At 54.1% G+C, this 19529-nt stretch overlaps 2 protein-coding genes across 2 annotated transcripts in view; both read left to right on the plus strand.

Annotated features, from left to right (window-relative positions):
• ABCA7 (ATP-binding cassette, sub-family A (ABC1), member 7) overlaps window positions 1–2595 on the plus strand; it is a 17714-nt gene extending 15119 nt beyond the window's left edge. The window contains 8 exon segments of the mRNA XM_006876742.1: window positions 671–777; window positions 916–1057; window positions 1176–1310; window positions 1377–1480; window positions 1688–1780; window positions 2110–2350; window positions 2447–2537; window positions 2540–2595. Of these exon segments, the coding sequence (XP_006876804.1) occupies window positions 671–777; window positions 916–1057; window positions 1176–1310; window positions 1377–1480; window positions 1688–1780; window positions 2110–2350; window positions 2447–2537; window positions 2540–2595 (969 nt within the window).
• Window positions 2596–5987: 3392 nt separating this feature from the next.
• The window catches only part of HMHA1 (histocompatibility (minor) HA-1), a 29420-nt gene continuing 15878 nt past the window's right edge, over window positions 5988–19529 (plus strand). The window contains exons 1-12 of the mRNA XM_006876743.1: window positions 5988–6077; window positions 7070–7400; window positions 10378–10521; window positions 13632–13716; window positions 13792–13864; window positions 14026–14092; window positions 14231–14368; window positions 14462–14526; window positions 14625–14735; window positions 14967–15047; window positions 17277–17465; window positions 19338–19475. Coding sequence (XP_006876805.1) covers window positions 5988–6077; window positions 7070–7400; window positions 10378–10521; window positions 13632–13716; window positions 13792–13864; window positions 14026–14092; window positions 14231–14368; window positions 14462–14526; window positions 14625–14735; window positions 14967–15047; window positions 17277–17465; window positions 19338–19475 — 1512 coding nt within the window. The remainder of the gene's footprint in view (window positions 6078–7069; window positions 7401–10377; window positions 10522–13631; window positions 13717–13791; window positions 13865–14025; window positions 14093–14230; window positions 14369–14461; window positions 14527–14624; window positions 14736–14966; window positions 15048–17276; window positions 17466–19337; window positions 19476–19529) is intronic.

Consider the following 19529-nt stretch of genomic DNA (forward strand, 5'->3'; position numbering starts at 1 on the left):
GCTGGTAGTTTTAAACCGCTGACCTTAAGGTTCGCAGCCCGATTTGTAACCACTACGCTACCAGAGCTCCTTAGGGTCACTCATAGGGTTGCTATGAGTCGGTACCAACTCGATAGCACCCAATAACAACAATATCATGCATAGAAAACATTCAGAAATCTAATGCCTGTTTCCCATACTTACTGAGCATTGATGTTCTATGTTTATTGAACACCTGCTATATTTGACCTTTATTGGAGATCTACTCAATGTCACAGTTGATTACAATGTATGGCAATAAAATTGGTCCTCATTAAGGAGTCCTGGTGTGGCACTGTGGGCTAATGTGCTGGACTGTAAAGTTGTTTGAAACGCAAGGTCAGTGATTCAAACTCACTAGCTGCTCCTTGACAGCACTTAACAACAATGAGTGACAGGCCCTGGTGTGGCGCTGGGGGCTAATGCACTGGATTGCAAAGTCAGTTTGAATCACAAAGTTGGCGGGTCAAGCTCACCAGTCTCTCCTCAGAAACCCTCTACAGAGTTGCTATGGGTCAGAACTGACTCCACAGCACATAACAACAACAACACACACCCCAAAGGCCCCCACTTCTCACAGCAGAAACTCAGAACTGCCCACCCCATGGGGAATCGGAGGTACTGGAACGAGGGCGTCTGTATGTCTCTGCAGTGCTTTGGGTTGCTGGGTGTTAACGGAGCAGGAAAAACATCCACATTTCGCATGATGACTGGGGACACACTGCCCAGCGGAGGCGAGGCTGTGCTGGCTGGCCACAGGTGAGGGGACTCAATGGGGGCCCTTGAGATACCTCCTGCCGGTCACCAAATAGGACTGGGTGGGTCCTGAGAACCCCTATGTCCGTACTCAGCATTTCTGGGGTCTTTAGCCAGTTCCTTGAACCCTCTGTCCTCCAGTGTGGCTCAGGCATCGGCTGCAGCGCACCGCCACATGGGTTACTGCCCGCAGTCTGATGCTGTCTTTGAACTGCTGACCGGCCGGGAGCATCTGGAGCTGTTTGCGCGCCTGCGTGGTGTCCCGGAGGCCCAGGTAGCCCAGGTGAGCTGGGTAGCTCCCGCCCCTATCCCAGCCCTACCACTACCCTCTCCTGGTTCCTATGCCCCAGGACCTTCCCACTCTTTTGACTGTCTCCAACTCCCTGTGGCCCGGCCCATAGACGGCGCGTGCAGGCCTGGCTCGCCTGGGGCTTGTGCTCTATGCCGATCGGCCTGCAGGCACCTACAGTGGCGGCAACAAACGGAAGTTGGCAACCGCAGTGGCACTGGTTGGGGACCCAGCCGTCATCTTTCTGGTACGTGGGAACGGGGGTGGGTCAGGTCCTGAATGGAACCAGGCTTATGGGTGTCGGCTTTCCCAGGATGAGCCAACCACGGGAATGGATCCCAGGGCGCGGCGCTTCCTTTGGAACAGCCTCCTGTCCGTGGTGCGCGAGGGCCGCTCCGTGGTGCTCACTTCACACAGGTGGTCCCCAGGCCGGTCTGCTCTAGGCTCTGAGGGAGGGCTCAGGCCAAGCCCCCAAAGGCACACCTGATTGGTGTGGAGGGAGATACCCGTTCCCACCCGCGGGCGCATGCCAGGTGCAGAGGTGTGGGTTTCAGGGAGGGAGGAGGGGCAGGCCGCGCGGGATCCGGAACACGAACACCTTAGCGAAGCACCTGATTCCTGCAGCATGGAGGAGTGTGAGGCTCTCTGCACGCGCCTGGCCATCATGACAAACGGGCGCTTCCGCTGTCTGGGCAGTGCGCAGCACCTCAAGGGCAGGTGGGTGGGCGGGGCCTCAGATACGGGGAGGAGTGAAGGAGGGGTGGGCGGGGCCTCAGACACCGGGAGGCGTGAAGGCGGGGGCGGGGGCCTTGATGAAGTGAGCAGGTTTAAAGGAGAGATTTTAGGGATAAACTTGAAGTGTTGATGTTAAGGTTTTTATGGCTGTGACTGGAGGTGGAGTCAGGAGAGGTGTGGGCGGGACCTTAGCTGGGGATGGGGCGGTGGGATGGAAGCGGGTCCCTGTGTGTGTGTTAGGTGTCCGGAGTGAGGCCAGGTTATGAAATGGGCTAAGGGCAAGCCCAACAGCCCCGTCTCACTGTCCCCAGGTTCGGGGCTGGCCACACACTAATCTTACGGGTGCCGGCGATGCGGCCGGAGCCGGCGACCCAGTTTGTGGCGGCCGCCTTCCCAGGGGCTGAGCTGCGGGAGGCGCACGGTGGGCTTCTGCGTTTCCAGTTGCTACCGGGTGGGCTTTGCACCCTAGCTCACGTCTTTGGTGAGCTGGCGGCACACGGCAAGGAGCACAGCGTGGAAGACTTTTCCGTGAGCCAGACCACGCTGGAGGAGGTGACTGTGGCTTGGGGAGGGAGTGGGGTTGGGACTCTGGGCACCCGGTCCGTGGGCTGACCATCTCTCCCGCCCCTTCCGACGCCCACCTGCCAGGTATTTCTGTACTTCTCCAAAGACCAAGGGAAGGAGGAGGACGAAGAGGACGCTTTATAGAAGGAGGCAAGCTTATGGGTGGACCTCGCACCTCCAAACGCATCAGCTGTTTTCGGGAGGACCCCAGTGCTGCGGAGACTGTACTCTGAGCCTCATCCCACTGGGGGGACAACTAGAGGGCTTGGCGCTATGATCCATGCCGGGGGAAGGGCAATAAAGGGCAGTTTGGTGTTGCAATCGTGTGCATGTATGTCTTCACGCCAGGAGATGTGTCTGTACACACCTGTGCACACCTAGTGTGGACCTGGGTGTTTGTGGATGCAGAGGTGCTGGTCAGGGTACAGATATGAGCCGACTGGCCCCCAGCTGGGACTGGACATGTCTCCCATACACATGGGTCCTAACCCAGACCCTGGTCCAGGCTGTACGCCCGTGGGTACCCATGTGAGCCTGGTGCTTTTCGGCAGTTCCTGAGAGTGCCACGGTTGTGGAAGGAAGAGGTCAAGGCCCGGGAAGGTCTAGCTGCCAGGGAGCCTGGTGGCAGAGTCCAGAGCACAGAGAAGAGGAGCCCCCCCCACCCCACCCCCGGGTCACTAAAGGACTCCTGGGCTGTTGGACCTGGGCCTTGGGAGCAGGGACTGGCATAGTGACCACAGTCTGTGTGTTCTGTGGCCCTGGCACCGAGGTCAGTGATGGTTGGGAAGGGGGGGCGGTTTCTGCCTTGGGGGTGGGACTCTTCAAGGGAAGAGACATCAGACTGGAGTGTCCAAGAGGAGGAAGGTGATAGGGGTTGGAAACCCGTGCACACTGTGGGTGCCCAAGGAGCAGGAGGGTGGCATGATAGCTGCAGGGGTGGGCTCCTGTTGTAACCAGTTCTTGGTTACCTGCCACTAAAATGGACTTGATGGCATCTAACAACTATCTGATGGCCAAACCTTGTCTCTCATACTTCGGACATATTGTCAGGAGGGACCATTCACTGGAGAATGATATGATGTTTGGTAAGGTGGAGGGTCAGAGAAAAAGAGGAAGACCCCCAGCAAGATGGTTTGGCCAAGTGGCAGCATCGATGGACTCAAGCGTGACAACAGTAGTGAGGTTGGCCCAGGATCGGGCAGTGTTTCATTCTGCTGTGCATAAGGTCGCTATGGGTCATTACTGACTCGATGGCACCTAACAACAACAACAATGGAGTCCTGGTATGGTGCTGTGGGCTAACGGGTCAGACTGTAAAGTCGTTTGAACGGCAAAATCAGTGGTTCAAGTTCACCAGCTGTTCCTTAGAAACCCTATACAGGGTCACTATGGTTGGAATTGACTCAACAGCACTTAACAACAACATTAATATAGTCAATGGAGTCCTGGGGTGGCGCTGTGGGCTAATGCACTGAACTGCAAAGTCGTTTGAACTGCAAGGTCGGCAGTTCAAGCTCACCAGCTGCTCCTTGGAAACCCTATACGGGGTCACTATGGGTCGGAACTTAATAACAACAAATGCAGTCAATAAGGAGCTCTGATTACCTAGTGGTTAGGAGTTAGGCTCTGGTAGCGTAGTGGTTACGAATCGGGCTGCGAACCTTAAGGTCTGCGGTTCGAGACTACCAGCCGCTCCGCGGGAGAAAGATGAGGCTTTCTACTCCCGTAAAGATTTACACCCTCGGAAACCCTGTACAGGGTCGCTATGGGTCGGAACCGACTCGATGGCACTTAACAACAACAACAAGGAGTTAGGCTGCTAACCTCAAGGTCAGCAGTTCAAAACTAGCAGTTCTGCAGGAGAAAGATAAAGCTTTCTGCTACTGTAAAGATTTACAGCCTCCGAAACCCTATGAAGGGGTCACTATGAATAGGAACCGACTCCACGGTATATACCACCACCACCAGTATAGTCAATAGACAGAAGGAGGGCTGAGAACACAGAGCAAAGCATTTAGTGTGGATCATAGATAGATATACAGGAAGACAAGCAGCTCTGGTAACACTGCGGCTCACACATTGGACCGCTAACCGCACTGCCAGTAGCCACTCCTGGGGAAAATGATGAGACCATCTAATCACACAGGGTTACCGCCCAGAGACCCTTTACAGAGAGACTATGAATCAGAACCAACTCAGCAACACACAGCCACCACCACCATACAGGAAGGCAGGCTCTCTGAGGGAAAAGGGGAGGAGACATTATTTGTAGTCATCTCAGGTGGGCATAGGATAGGAGCCTGAGGAATTTCAGAAACTTCTTTGTTGCTTTGTTTATCTCGAGCCTCACTGACCATTCTGGCCATGTTGGCTCTAACAGGCACTAGTGACTTTTTCTCAACAGTGGTTATCAGTGGCCTTCACAAGAAATATGTAGCTATTTCTCTCTTTTTCCTGGAGAGTCCTTGGAGTGGAGATTAGCTACCAGTTAAAAGAAGAAATTATAAATCTCTAAAAAAAGAGATTAACTATGGAATCGTAATTGACTATGGCAGGTAGTTAGGGAAATGAGCTACCAATTAAAAGAAGAAATGATTCCTTTCTAAAAAAGTAATTATGGAGTAGTAATGCACGATTTGGAGTCCTGGTGTGGTGCTGTGGGTTAATGCGCCAGACTGCAAAGCCGTTTGAACTGCAAGGTCGGTAGTTCAAGCTCACCAGCTGCTCCTCGGAAACCCTCTACAGGGTCGCTATGGGTCGGAACCGACTCGACAGCACTTAACAACAACAACAATGCACGATTTGACGACATTGAACAATTGACCGTGGCAGAGAGTGAAGGGAAGCAGTTTCATCTTAATGATAGATAAGCTGTTAGGGCTGTCCTGAGCTCATTTTACTTTAAGCCAAGTTAAAACTTTACCTGTGCGTTTAGTTTCTCGCTGCCGCGTTTCCGGGGTCTTCATCTCCTTGCTGGGTATGTGTTGGCCCAGCGAGGTCTGGAATTCCATGATCGCTTTAGGTGGGCACCCGACTGGGGCTTCAGGACAGGTGAGCTGCAGATGACCTGAGTTCTGCAGGCGCCATCTCCAAGGACGTGGGGCTGAGCAGATGTTAGATGACTTTGTGGCTGGCTGGAGTCTGATTGTGTCTACGAATTGTCCTTGCGTTTTACGGCACACGGATGTCTGTGTACTCCGAGGTGTGTTGTCCGGGTATGTCCAAGTGGGGTCAGTGCCCCTTGAATCTGGCGCTGCCTGTGTGCCTGCCCAGCGTCAAACGGGTGGGTGGGAGGGCGCTCAGGCAGGGCTAGTGGAGGAAGACACTGGAGGCGGGCCTTGAGGGGCGGGGCCTGGGTGGGTGGGGCATAACCCCACCTTCGCGCCCACTCTGCGGACGAGCAGGCTGAGGCGGCCCTGGGAGGGTGGGGAGCAGGTCTGTGTTGTGGCCTATGGAACCTTTTTCCTGTGAGGGGGAAGGGGAGAGCTGGGCTTATCACGTGGGTCTGACAGCTGGGGTGGGGGGTGGCCTGCCGACAATGTGGGTCGGAGGCAGCCGGCTCTGGGAGCTGCCGCGCTGAGACCCCGGCCTGCGCCCCGCAGCGGCTGCCAGACCGTGGCTCGCCATGTTCTCCCGGAAGAAGCGAGAACTTATGAAAACCCCCTCCATCTCCAAGAAGAACCGGGCGGGGAGTCCCAGCCCAGCGATCTTGGGGGTGAGTGGTGCCTCTGCGGGGTGGGGCGGGCCGGACCTGAGCGGTGAAGGGTGCGCCCCAAGCTCAGGGCACACGGGTCTGCCGCCGCACCATGCTGGGTCTGCGATGGGGGGCCAGCTACAGCCCCCACCGGGCCGAACTGCAGGAACCGCAGAGTCCAGGAGGGAACAGCGTGGCTGTTCGGCTCATGGTAGGAGTCCTTTGGGATGACCACCGTGTCCGCCATCCCTCCAGGGCTTGGAGAGTGGGTGGAACAGGTGCCAGGGTGGGGTATCCCTAGTTTGAGACCCTACAAGACCGGGGTCTTAGGCAGGGGAGGGGTTTAGGGATGGGACTTGGGATCACGGGAAAGTTAGAGGTCTATGGTACCGCCATCGGATGGAAGGTTTATAGGATAACAGGATAACGGGGTTCACCAGAAGAGTCCGTGAGACTTAGGGGCTTCTGTGGGACCTGGGGTGGTCCATGGCAATTTGGGGGTCTGGGAGAGGTCTATGGGACTTGGGAAGTCTATGGGGCCTGTGGGGGTCTAGAGACTGGAGTGTCTATAGGGTGTGGGGTGTGTCTATGAAACTTGGGGAATTGTCTATAGGGCCTGGGGGGCGCCATAGGCCTTGGGTGTATATAGGACACCTAGCATGATGGAACCTATAGACTGCCTTCACAGGGAAGTAAATAGGGCTGCAGGGACCTGAGTGGGGCTCCAAGGGCCTCAGGCCCTCCCCACCCCCATCAGGAAGTGGGGTGACACCTCCCCGAGCTCTGCAGGCCCCGCCCCCTGCTGTGGTTAAGGCAGAGACCGTTGTTTGTGAAAGCTCTGGGGAAGAGGATGTTGGGTAACAAGGTGTGGGGGGGGCACTTTATCAAATCTCAGCCCTGTGACCTCTGGCCTTTGACCCCGGCAGAGCCCCACTTCACTTTTGGGGGAACTGAGGCAGTGCGGGCTAGCGCACCCACTTAGCTGTCCCTATTCTTCCCCCTCTCCACCCTAGGAGCTTCCCAGGAAAGATGGTACAGATGCAGCCCCTTGTGGATCTAGTCTGGAGCTGCCAGCTGCAGCCTCGAATGCCAAGGCCACAGGCACACTCAAACGGCCCACCAGCCTGAGCCGCCACGCCAGTGCTGCTGGCTTCCCACTATCTGGACCCGGCTCCTGGACACTCAGTCGGGGCCACCGAAGTCCACTGACAGCTTTTGGTCCCAGCGAGCTCAATGTCGAGGGGCCCTGCCCTGATGCCACTGAAGACATTCCCCACCTGCTGGCTGATGTGGCCCGCTTTGCTGAGGGCCTGGAGAAGCTCAAAGAGGATGTACTTCATGAAGGTGAGGACCCACAAGTCCTTAGGCCTGTTGGAAAGCAGACACCCCAGACCCTGTGGGATTACGGTGGAACCCAAAGGCACTTGAGTCTCAGAAGAGGTTTGCAGGGAGAGTTGTGTGGAAGAGGACATTGCGGCTGAGGCTTTGAGGGGTGTATAGGAGTTTGCAGGCGATTAGGAGTGAAAGGCATTGAGGCAGAGGAGACAAAATGTGCACAGTCTCGGAAACAAGGAAATAGTAGTGTGTTTATAGAACGGGGAGTTGGAGTGTGAAATGTGTGAGGCCGGAGCCCTGAGAATGCTAAGCAGGAATTATCATGAGGACAGTGGAGAGCCATCACAGGTGTTGGAGCACAGAGCGGATCAGACAGTGGGATGGGGAGTGGGCTGAGGTCTGAGTGGAGAGAGACTCGGAAGGGACAAGAGGCAGGCCCACACAGGAGATACTGGGAGTGGACGGTCTTGGGATGGTGGTTTTGTTCCTTCTCCACGTGGCTGCTGACAGCCTGGTTTCCTGCCGAGTTATTTTCATCTGCTTCCTGTTTGTCCCTGGCAGCCTGGGCGGGCACCTCGGGCTGGCATAGCACCTCATGTTCTGCCTGGGCCCCCGCTCATCCTCCCGGAAATGCAGAGCCAGGACAGTGCCAAGCACTCTGAGTCACTCCGCAGCCACCCGTTTAACAGATGAGCAAGCAGAGGTCCCAAGTACACCTGACTCCCTGCTCCCCCAGAGTCAGATTTGACATGGGTTTTGGCCTTGAGAGGGGGCTGTCTGGCTGGTGGGAGGGGGCCAGGCCCTGCTGGGAGCCCCCAGGGTTATGTGGTCTCAGGGGCGGGTGGGGTGGAGCCGGCTTCCTGGGGAAACTCGCTAATCTCAGTTCTTTTTCTATCCGAGCTTCCTCCGAGGCCCCGGGCCGGAGCACACCAGCGGGCTGCCTGGAGGAGATAGGGACAGGCAGTAGCTTGGGGTGGGGGGACTGGACGGGAAGGCTGAGGATTCCTGTCACAGCTCTGCCCCTGACCCAGAGTGGCCCTGGATGGGCAGCACTCCTCTCTGGGCCTCTGGCCCCTCTGGAATGGGGGTGACTCTTGGCACTTGTATGCTGAACATCTGACCTGTATGTGCTTTCCAAGACTCGTTTTGTTACAGAGATTCTTGTGGGGTCCACATCAGGCCTGGGGACCCTGGCACAGTCAGCCCAAGGTGGGGTGGACACAGCCCATGTGGACAGGGGCAGGGCCACCACACCCCTTCCAGGTACCTTCCACTGGGCCTCAGTTTACCCACCTGATTCACCTTCGGAATCTGGTTAGCTGGCAGTTGGGGGACCCATCCCCTGACAAGTGTGCCAAAATGGAGGAAGCCAGAACCCTAGGGCAGGACTACCTGCCCTGAGGACAGGACCTCCAGACTGACCAGAGCCTCTTGGGCCCAGAGTTAGCCCCTGGAGACCCCAACAAACCACCTAACCTGTTCCCCACATCCATAGTCTCTTGTGCATCTGTGGGATTGTGCACCCGGGGCCACCAAGTGAGGCAACAACATGGGGTGCAGGGCTGCGTGGCTCTGGGGACAAATGCAGGTCATCCCATGGGTACACAGTGGCTGCCGTGGATTTGCCTCACCACACTAAGGTGGGTCCCAGACCCCTCACAGGACTCCCGCCCACCACAGACTTCCCTAGTGGAAGCAGGGGCTTGGTGGCTGGGGATTCAAGAGCTAGAGGTACAGCCAGATTCTGGAAGCTCCTTTCTGCCCCCTTGAGTAGACAGCATGGGTCTCCTGGGCGTGTGTCCAGACGGGCCCTTGGTGCTGAGAAGGAATTTATGTTTCCCTGATTTTTTGGAGAATTCTATAGGAGGCACGGGAATCCTGGTGTAGGATTAGCACTGGACTGCTGACCACAAGTTGGCTGTTCTAACCCATCAGCTGCGCCTGGGAAACCCTATACAGGGTCATTATGAGTCAGAACTGACGTGCTGATGCTTAACAACAGCTACAAGGGGTCCTGGCAACACAGTGGGTTGCATGTTAGGCTGCTAACTGCAAAGTTGGCGGTTCAAACCCAGCAGCTGTTCTGAAGGACCAAGATAAGGTTTTCTGCTTCCATAGAGAAACAGTTCTCTTCTGCCTGTAGGGTGGTTATAAGGAATGCCGGTGGTGTAGTGGGGTCAGAGTTGGGATGCTAACCACAAGGTCAGCAGGCTTCATTTACTGGTCACTCTGTGGGAGAAAGATGAGGCTTTCTGCTCCCATAAATATTGACAGCCTCGGAAACCCTATACAGGGACACTATGAATCGGAACTCACTGAGTGGCACACAGCAACACACAGAATTGCCAGTGGTTGGGATTTTTTTGGTTTATAGGAGGTACAGATTGGTGACAGAGGGGTCAAAGCTGTTCTCCAGGCTGGCCACTGGGCCCACTGACCTGCTGGCTCCGACACTGACTGCCTGCCTGCCGGGCCGGTCATGCCCCCGCTCTGGGCAGCCCAGTGACTCTGGCTCCTCCGTGGCGGTACAGAGTTTGTACCTTTTTCCAGCTAAGAACGTTTGGCATGTAGTGATAGGCCTGGGCTTGGGGTCAGATGTAGCCGGAGGAGCTGTGTGACGTTTGAGAAGTGACTTCCCCTCTCTGTGCCTCAGTGTCTGCAAAGTGGGAGTGATGAACATACTGCCTCATGTGGTACTACCAGGGCTGTGAGATAACATGGTGTTAGGCACGTGGGGTGGGGAGAAAGCTAGACAGCCCCCTAGGGCCTGGGGAGGGCAGGGGCAGGGGGCTGCATGGAGAGGGGCACAGCCGTATAGGAGACAATCAGGAGTTTGCTTTTGGGGGTACAGGCAGGGCATGGGCAATCTGAGCCCAGAGAAAGACTGTGCTACCCAAGGTCTCACCGTGAGTCCCGGGCGGCCGCCCACACCCAGCTCTTCCTCAGTTTCCCCATCTAAAGACCCTCCCTGCCACTGTGTCCTCAGACCTCCTGGAGACACGCCAGCCAATGGCGTCCGAGAGCCTGAATGAGGCCCTGCGTGTGTTACGACAGGTCATCAGCAGACACCCACTGCTAAACACAGTGGAGACCCTAACAGCAACTGGCAACCTCATCAACAAGGTCAAAGGTGAGTGGGACAGAGCCAGGGAAGGCTTCCTGGAGGAGGGGACGTTTGAATTAGGCTTTTTGAGGGGAGATTATTAAATAAATAAATGTTATTTATTCATTTCTAATATATATCTGCTGTAGTATGAGGTATGATAAGCATGGGACTGAAAGGGCTGTTTGAACCACAAGGATGGCGGTTCAAACTCACCAGCTGTTCCTTGGAAACCCTATACAGAGTCACTATGAGTCAGAACCCACTGGACGGCACTTAACAAAAACAAAAAATATATCTATATATAATAAAGGCATTTTGGTGTCAAGGCATTCGGCTGTTCAAACCCACCAGCCACTCATGGGGAGAAAGAGGAGGCTGTTTGCTTCCATAAAGATTTACAGTGTATGAAACCCTATATAGGATTGATAGGAGTGGGAACCAATCCGATAACAGTGTGTTTTGGTTTTGGTGTATCTATAAAAAACCCCCACTGCCACGCAATCCATTCCAACACAGAGTGACCCTATAGGATATGTAGGACTGTCCCATAGGGTTTCTGAGACTCTAAACCTTTACAGAACCAGACTCCCAAGGAGCAGCTAATGGGTTCCAACTGCTGACCTTTTAGATAGCAGATGATGCTTAACCCACTGTATTACCAGGGCTCCTGTCTATATCTATATACAAGACCCGGTGGCCTTGTGGGACAGGCATTGGGCTGATAGTGGAAATGTCGGTGGTTTGAACCTACCAGCCGCTCCGAGGGAGAAAGATGTGGCTGTTGGCTTCGGCAAAGATGTCCAGGCTGGGAAACGCTCTGGGCAGTTCTCCCAGGAGCTGAAATGGACTTGACAGGAGTGGGCTTTATAGTTGTATCAGGAGAAGCCCTGGGGGTGCAGTGAAGAAGCATTTGGCTGTTAACCACTCTCCGTTCTTCATTAGGAGCTCTGGTAGCGTAGTGGTTACAAATTGGGCTGTTAACCTCAAGGTCGGTGGTTCGAAACCACCAGCTGTTCCATGGGAGAAAGATGAGGTTTTCTACTCCTGAAAAGATTTGCAGTCTCGGAAACCCTGTGCAGGGTCACTATGAGTTGGAACCGACTCCACGGTACTTAACATCCGTTCTTCATATGTCTCCTATGCATGTGAAAGCTGGACAGCGAATAAGGAAGACCTTAGAAGAATTGATGCCTTTGAGTTATGGTGTTGGAGGAGAATAAAGTATCATGGACTGCCAGAAGAGCAAACCAATCTGTGTTGGGAGACATAAACCAGAATGCTTGTTACAAGCTAGGATGGCGAGACTTTGTCTGTCATACTTCAGACATATAATCAGGAGGGACCGGTCCCTGGAGAAGGATATCATGCTTGGTAAAGTGTAGGGACAGCGGAAAAGCTGAAGACCCCCCATGTGATGGATTGGCAGAGCGGCAGGAGTGACGGTTCGAGGTATCCGTGATTGTGAGGCTCCTGTGAGATCCGGCAGTGATTCATTCTGCTTTGCATAAATAAGGTTGCAACTGACTTGACAGCCCCTGACAACAACCACCACCACCTGTTTTATGGGAGAAAGGCATGGTGGTTTACTTCCCTAAAAGTTGTTGTTGAGTGCCATCGAGTCGATTCTGACCCATAGCGACCCTGTACAGGGTTTCCGAGGAGCAGCTGGTGAGCTAATGAACAGTCTGCTCTGTTTGGTTAGGTCTCTTGTGAGTCATAATCACCTATATGGCATTGGATTTGCTTTGGGGACTTATATACATATGTAACAAGACATTTGCCAATCCAACATTTTACATGTCCAGTTTAGTGGCGTTGGTTACATTCATGTTACATTCATGTTACATTCAACCAACCACCAGTACCAGAAGCTCAGAGCCCCCTAGCTAAAACACCCTCTTCCTCCGGCCCCTTCAGCCCCTGGTAACTATTAATCACTTTTGGTCTGTATGAATTTGTCAATGCCGGCTGTTTCATATTAATGGAAACATACAATACGTGTCCTTTTGTGTCTGGCTGATTTAACTCAGCATCATGTTGTCAGAGTTCATCTATATTGTAACATACATCAGGCATTGGTAAAAAGAAGGCTCCGGGAAGTGTTGGATGTTTCAATAAATGGATGCTACTGAAGCCACTCACTCATCTCCCTGCCAACCAATTGGAAGAGAGCCATATCTGTGCCCATTCCAAAGAAAAGTGATCAACAGAATTTAGATGTTATTGAACAATTTCATTAATATCACATGAAAGTAAAATTTTGGCTGAAGATCATTTTTAAACGGTCATAGCAGTACATTGGCAGGGGACTGCCAGAATTCAAGATGAGTTCAGAGCATTTTTTATATCAGCTGGATATTGGCTGAAAGCAGAATACCGGAAAGATGTCTCTTTGTGTTTTATTGACTATGCAAAGGCATTCCACTGTGTGGATCGTAACAGACTACAGGGAATTTCAGAATATTTAGTTATGCTCTTGTGGCATCTATTCAGAGGATAAGAGGCAGTTGTTGAAACAGAACGAGGGGTTTTAAACAAGGAAAGGTTATATCCTTTCACCAACTTAGTCAACCTGTATGCTGAGCAAATGTTCTGAGACACTGGATTCTATGAAGAACACAGCATCAGGATTGGATTAGAAGACTCATTAACAGCCTGTGAGATGCAGATGACACAACCTTATTTGCTAAATGGAAAGAAGACTTAAGACTTGGAGCATTTACTGATGAAGATCAAAGAACACAGCCTTCAGTATGAATTACACTTCACAACTGGACCAACAGGCAATATGATGATAAATGGAGAAAAAATTGAAGTTGTCAAGGATTTCATTTTACTTGTATCTGTAACCAACCAACACCCATGGGGGCAGGAGTCGAGGAGTCAAACAATATATTTTGGGCAAATCTATTGCAAAAGACCTCTTTAAAGTGTTAAAAAGCAAGCTGCCACTTTTGAGTGGGTTTTATGCTATTTTTTTGTTGGTCTAAAATCAAAGTGGGTTTTGAAGGATGCATAGGAGTTCGACCACATGACTGCTCCCTGATGCTCCCCCACTCAGGGTTACCATCGGTTAGCTGCAGGGTGGTCACCTCACAGAGGACCAATGTCTCCTCCTTGGCTTTGCCTTCCAGGCTTCCGTTATGAAAGCAACAATGAGGCAGACAAGCGGGAGTTTGAGATGGCTCTAGAGACCATTGCTGTCTCCTTCAGCAGCAGGTGAGTGTGGCTGGAGGTGGGGCTGATGGTAGGATGCAGGGGCATCATCTTGTGACTTTGCCCCCCTCACTGCAGCGTGTCCGAGTTCCTCATGGGCGAAGTGGACAGCAGCACTCTTCTGTCCGTGCCCCTCGGAGACCTGAGCCAGGTGAGCAGTGGGGGCAGGGGAGCCTAGATGAGGCACAGAGCAGGGCTGGCAGGGCCTGAGAAGCCACCCAGCTTCCCCATGTGCCTCGGTCGGGTGTCCAGAGGGGTGGTGAGCATTCCCTGTCCCCTACGGACTGGCCTCACCTGTCCCGTCCTGCCCAGGCCATGGAACACCTGTACGGGCATGGGGATGAGGACACGCCGCCCAGCACTGAGGACTGCGGTGAGGGTGAGTGGGCACCAGGTGGCAGACGGCTAGGCAGCAGAAAACCGGCTGGGGAGAGCTAAGGGCCGGGTAGGCAGAGGAGTAGAAAACTGCACTGGGCAGATGGTCAGCTGCAGGAGGCTGAGTGGGGATCCCCCGCAGGCTGCCTGCCCCCCGAGGAGGTGGACATGCTGCTGCAGCGCTGTGAAGGCGGTGTGGACGCAGCGCTCCAGTACGCCAAGAACATGGCCAAGTACATGAAGGACGTCCTTGTTTACCTGGAGAAGCGCACTGTGTTGGGTGAGGGGCGGGTGGGGCAGGCCTGGGGGCGGGCTCCTTCCCTCCCTGGGCACCACTCCTCACACCCATCCCATCCCATCCCGCCCCCCCTAGAGCTGGAGTTCTCCAAAGGTCTGCAGAAACTCGTCCACAACTGCAGACAGAGTGTCATGCAGGAGGTGAGGGTCCGGGACCAGTCTCTCAGGCTGGGGAGTGAGTCCCGGGATGAGGGAAGAGGTGTGGCCGTGCGTGCCCAATGACCGCCTTGTCTCCACAGCCCCACATGCCCTTGCTGTCCATCTACTCAGTGGCGCTGGAGCAGGACCTGGATTTCGGCCACTGCATGATACAGGCGACCGGTACTCTACAGACACAAACTTTTCTGCTGGTGGGTCGACTGGAAGGGGCGGGACGATGCAGTGGGCGTGGGCATGAGATAGGCGGAGATAGGCTGCAGGTGGGATCCTGTCGGGTTGTGGGCTGGGTGGGCCACCCGAGTGATGAGTGCAGGAGCAAGAGGGTTGGCGGTCTAGCAGCGGGTGGGTCTGGGAAGTGGGCGGGCCGATTGCAATTAGGTACTGGTGATGGGCGTGGCTCCACTCACGGCCCCTCCCCGAAGCCCCTGACCCAGCGGCGGCAGGAGCATGAGAAGCGAAGGAAGGAGATCAAGGAGGCGTGGCACCGCGCGCAGAGAAAGCTGGTAAGGCAGGTGGGAGGGCGTGCTGGTGGGCTCTGGTTTTGGGGTGGTCACGCTCGCTGGTGCGGTCGGTCTGGGACCTTCTGGGCCCATTGCTCCCAGCACTGGACATCATCGGTTCAGGAATGGGGAGAATGATGTCTGTGGGACTTTGTCCTGCGTGGTACCCTCATGCCTCTTGGCGCAACAATGTAGCATCGTCCCTGCTTTTTTTCTGGGGTTCTGAGAAACCCCCTCCTGCCCCACATCTCTCTCTGTGGGGTCCTGTGAGTCTTTCCAGCAGATGCCCACACATATGCACATACGCTGACCCCCTTTCCCGCTCTCTCCCGTTCTGCTCCTGGGATGTAACCCTCCTTCCTTACCCAGAAGGCCATGCTCCTCTCTGCAGAGCAAGGGCCAAGCCTGATTTCCTTCCCTCTGTGGATGGCATTCTGCTTGTTGAGCTGTTATTGCTACAAACATCACGTCTGTGACCTGCTTTGTGCCCTCACTTTGCCGAACCTCCGTGCTGCAATGAAACGGCTGTGGCGTGTACGAGCTACGTCTGGTGCCACTGTGCACCCCTCCTCCTTCGCTCGCTTTGGGTTGGGTCATTGATTTGCCAGAGATCTTTACATATTATGGAACTCAGACCTTGGGGATGTGAGAAGCAGCCTTTCCCTCAAGCTTGATGGTTCATTTGGTTTGTGGATAGATAGCTTGTGTTAGCTGGTTAGTGTCGAGCTAATGACAACTATTACCATCTCCTGGGTAAGAGACCCACCTCTTGGAGGACGGCGGAGAGCACATGAATGCCTGCCTTCAGGAGCACTGATCCCAAAACATCAGCCCATTCCACTGCTTGCAGGTGCTGAGGCGCCAATGAGACGTAACTCCCTCAAGCTCCTGGTAGAACTCTTTCTGTTGTAGGAAGTCAGCTCCAATAGTGGGTGTTGGTCCCTGAGCTCATCGGGTTCTCCCTGCAGCAGACAACACAGGAGATGCTCAGCACCGTCCCACTTGTGCTACAGAAAAGAAATAGTGGGCTCGGCCAGGTGCCGTGAATGCACGTGTTTAGCTAAGCAGAGGCTGCCTGGGAACGTTGATCCGTGCTCAGGGCAAGAACCCAGGGACTTGCCGATGGCTCGCCAGCTGCTAGGGGATGTGCTGGGCAGAAGCAAACTAGTCCATGTGCTCATCCGTCCAAACCGCCAGGCAACCACGGTGCGTGCGTGGTCACAGGAAGGTGACAGGCAGTGGGGACCCCTTCCACTCTTAGCACTTGAGTTCCTAGTTGTACCTGGTGGGGAGGAGTAGCTGATTATTCACGGGGATGCTAACAAGAATGGCTGTGGGTGTCTGACTGTTGTTTTCAGACTCTGGACTCAGGCACGCTTGGACGGTTCCCTAGGACTTCCTTAGGGCTTCTCAGAGTCCTTGTCACTATGCCTGAGCCTTGGACAGCTCAGGCTATGAGCAGTAAGCAAGGCGATGTGTTTCCTCAGCTGTAGTGATCAGGTTCACATTTGTGTCACCACAATACAGATTCTGCTTCCAGCTCTGGCTGGCATCTCTCTCCCTGCCAACCCCACAGCATCTTCCTAGAGATCCAAACGCCCTGATAGGGAAGCACAGGCTGACTTGTGCTTACTTCTCATCTGTAATGGACACTTTCACATGGGCTTTACCACATCATGAAACTGTTCACTACAGATGAGTAAGTAAGCACACGTTGGTACTGTACAGTGCTATCCAGTTGGTTCTGACTCACAGTGACCCTGTATAGATAGGGCCTCCAAGGAGTGGATGGTGGGTTTGAACAGCCAACCTTGTTAACTGTGTCCAGCGCTTATCCTACAGCGCCACACCACGACTCCGGGCACACTTAGACCCATGTTTGCCTTGCCTATTGAGTAATCTGCCCTTGGCTGTGAGGCCATCCTACTGAACTCTCCCTGCTGACCCCAAGGATGCTTGACTCCCAGTGGGTAGCTGGTACCCTCTGAAATGGAGGAGAAAGGGGCCAGGTGGGTGGAGGGACGGCCCAGAGCTCAGCCAGGCCTCAGTCTCCTGGGCTGTACCATGGACCTGTCTGGCCGCAAGCCCCTGGACCCCATCCTGGGCATCACCTTGTTGCTGGGCTGTGGGGTCTCAGTGGGAGGGAGGTGGGTGGTGGAGGACCCATGCTTGGTGTCTGTCTGTTTGGTATGGAGGTCAACTCTGACCTGACCCCTCCCTCGGGCCCTGCAGCAAGACGCTGAGGCCAACCTTCGCAAGGCCAAGCAGAGCTACATGCAGCGCTGTGAGGACCACGACAAGGCGCGCCTGCTGGTGGCCAAGGCCGAGGAGGAGCAGACGAGCAGCGGGCCAGGGGCTGGTGGAGCTGCCTCCAAGAACCTAGACAAACGGCGGCGGCTAGAGGAGGAGGCCAAGAACAAGGTGAGTGCGGGGGTGCGGGTCTTGGGGCCATGAAGCAAGGCCTTCTGCACACACAGCTGCAAACACAGCCTTATTCTCAGTCTGGAAACCAGAAGTCGGAATCCAGAGGCTCTAAGGCAGCAGTGGGGAACATTCTTTCTGCCAAGGGCCATTTGGATATTTATAACATGATTTGTGGACTATACAAAATTAAGGCGCTCTGGTAGCAAAGTGGTTACAAGTCGGGCTGCTAATCTCACGGTCAGCAGTTTGAAACCACTAGTGGTTCTATGAGAGAAAGATGATGCTTCCTGTTCCCGTAGATTGACAGCTTCGGAAGCCCTATACAGGCTCGCTATGAGTTGGAACCGACTCCACAGCACTTAACTCAGACAAAATGATCAACTTAAAAATGAGTCTGCTATGATGTGATGGCTGGAACTCTGGTTGCTTGGAAGGGCCAGAGCAAATCACTCTGTGGGCCTTATGTGGCCCACAGGCCAGATGTTCCACACCTCTGCTCTAGGGGAAGGACCTTCCTTGTTTCTTCCAGCTTCTCTGTCCTCAGGTGGGCTTGTGACCACCTCACTCCCTATCTGCCTCTGCCCTCACAAGCTGTCTGCTCCGTTTTTGCATCCCTTGTGTTTTTTTGTTTCTTTCCTTTCTCGTTTACTCAAATGCACACTGTATACTCTCCCCTCCCCTCCCTGCCCTGGGACCCATTAAAGAATTGTATCTTTCACTGGACTCCTGGTGTGGTGCTGTAGGATTAGCACTGGACTGCTAACCACAAAGTCAGAACCGACTTAACAACTACCTCCCCTCCCCTCTCTGGTAACCATCAAAGAATGGTCTTTTTCATTGTGTAAACTTTTGGGGGTTGTCTTTTTACAATTGTGATCTTATACAATATTTGTCCTTTGGTAACTGACTCGTTTCACTCAGCATAATGACTTCTAGGTTGATCCAATCCATAACCAGGTGTTCTGCACTGTGGCGAAGGGTCCCGCTGTGTGTATGAACTGCACTTTGTTCATCCTGTTGTTTGTAACGGCCATTTCGGTTGCTACTGCGAACAGCGCTGGGGTAAACAAGGGTGGGCATGTATCTATTTGTCATGGCTCTTATTTCTCTAGGATATATACCAAGTAGAGGGATTCTTGGTGAATGTCAAGTTGTTGTTAAGTGATGTCAAGTCGATTCCAACCCATAGCGACCCTCTATAGGGTTCCTGAAGAGCAGCTGGTGAAAAGAACCACCAACCTCGCAATTCAAACCACTTTGCAGTCTGGCGCATTACCCCACAGCACCACACCAGGACTCCATATGGTGTTGTTATTTTCAGCTTTTGTGAGGCAGCTCATAGTGTTTTCCACAGTGGTCACACCATTTGGCCAGTCCCACCAGCAGTGGAGGAGGGTCCCAGTCTCTCCACATCCTCGCCAGCATGTGTGTTTTTCTGTTCTTTGGGCACTGATCACTGGGGTAGGCGCACTTGCTCCAGGATGCCGCCATCTGATGACATGTGCAGAGACCCTTTTTAAACAAGGTCCATTTTGGGTACAGTTTCCCCCACAGTCCCTGCTTTTGCACTTGCTGTCCCCTCTGTCCTGACTCTTCCCTCAAGTCCCTCCATCACTTCACGTAGCTCCATTCCCACCCCCTCCACACTTATTCACGTGACAGCTGAAATCCCCACCATCTTGGAGTCACTGGCCCAACCCTCCTGGACCCTTGTCCACTCAGCCTTGTTCTAATTGACCTTATGAGGTTCTGGCACACGTGTTTTTTTGGTGGGGGGGGCACCAACCCACACCCTCCTTCCTACCTGGCTCAGCACTGAGGTTCCCAGATGGGCCTGGCTGAGGCGCTGTGTGGCCTGGTCTCCAACAGGCAGAGGAGGCCATGGCCACATACCGCACGTGGGTGGCTGATGCCAAGACGCAGAAGCAAGAGTTGGAGGACACTAAGGTGACGGCGCTGCGGCAGCTGCAAGAGGTCGTGCGACAGAGCGACCAGACCATCAAGTCGGTGGGTGCCACTGGCTTCAGGGGGCGGGTCAGCTCGGGTGCCCCTGACCACGCC

The sequence above is a fragment of the Chrysochloris asiatica genome, unplaced genomic scaffold, assembly GCF_000296735.1.
Source record: "Chrysochloris asiatica unplaced genomic scaffold, ChrAsi1.0 scaffold00409, whole genome shotgun sequence".
NCBI lineage: Eukaryota > Metazoa > Chordata > Mammalia > Afrosoricida > Chrysochloridae > Chrysochloris > Chrysochloris asiatica.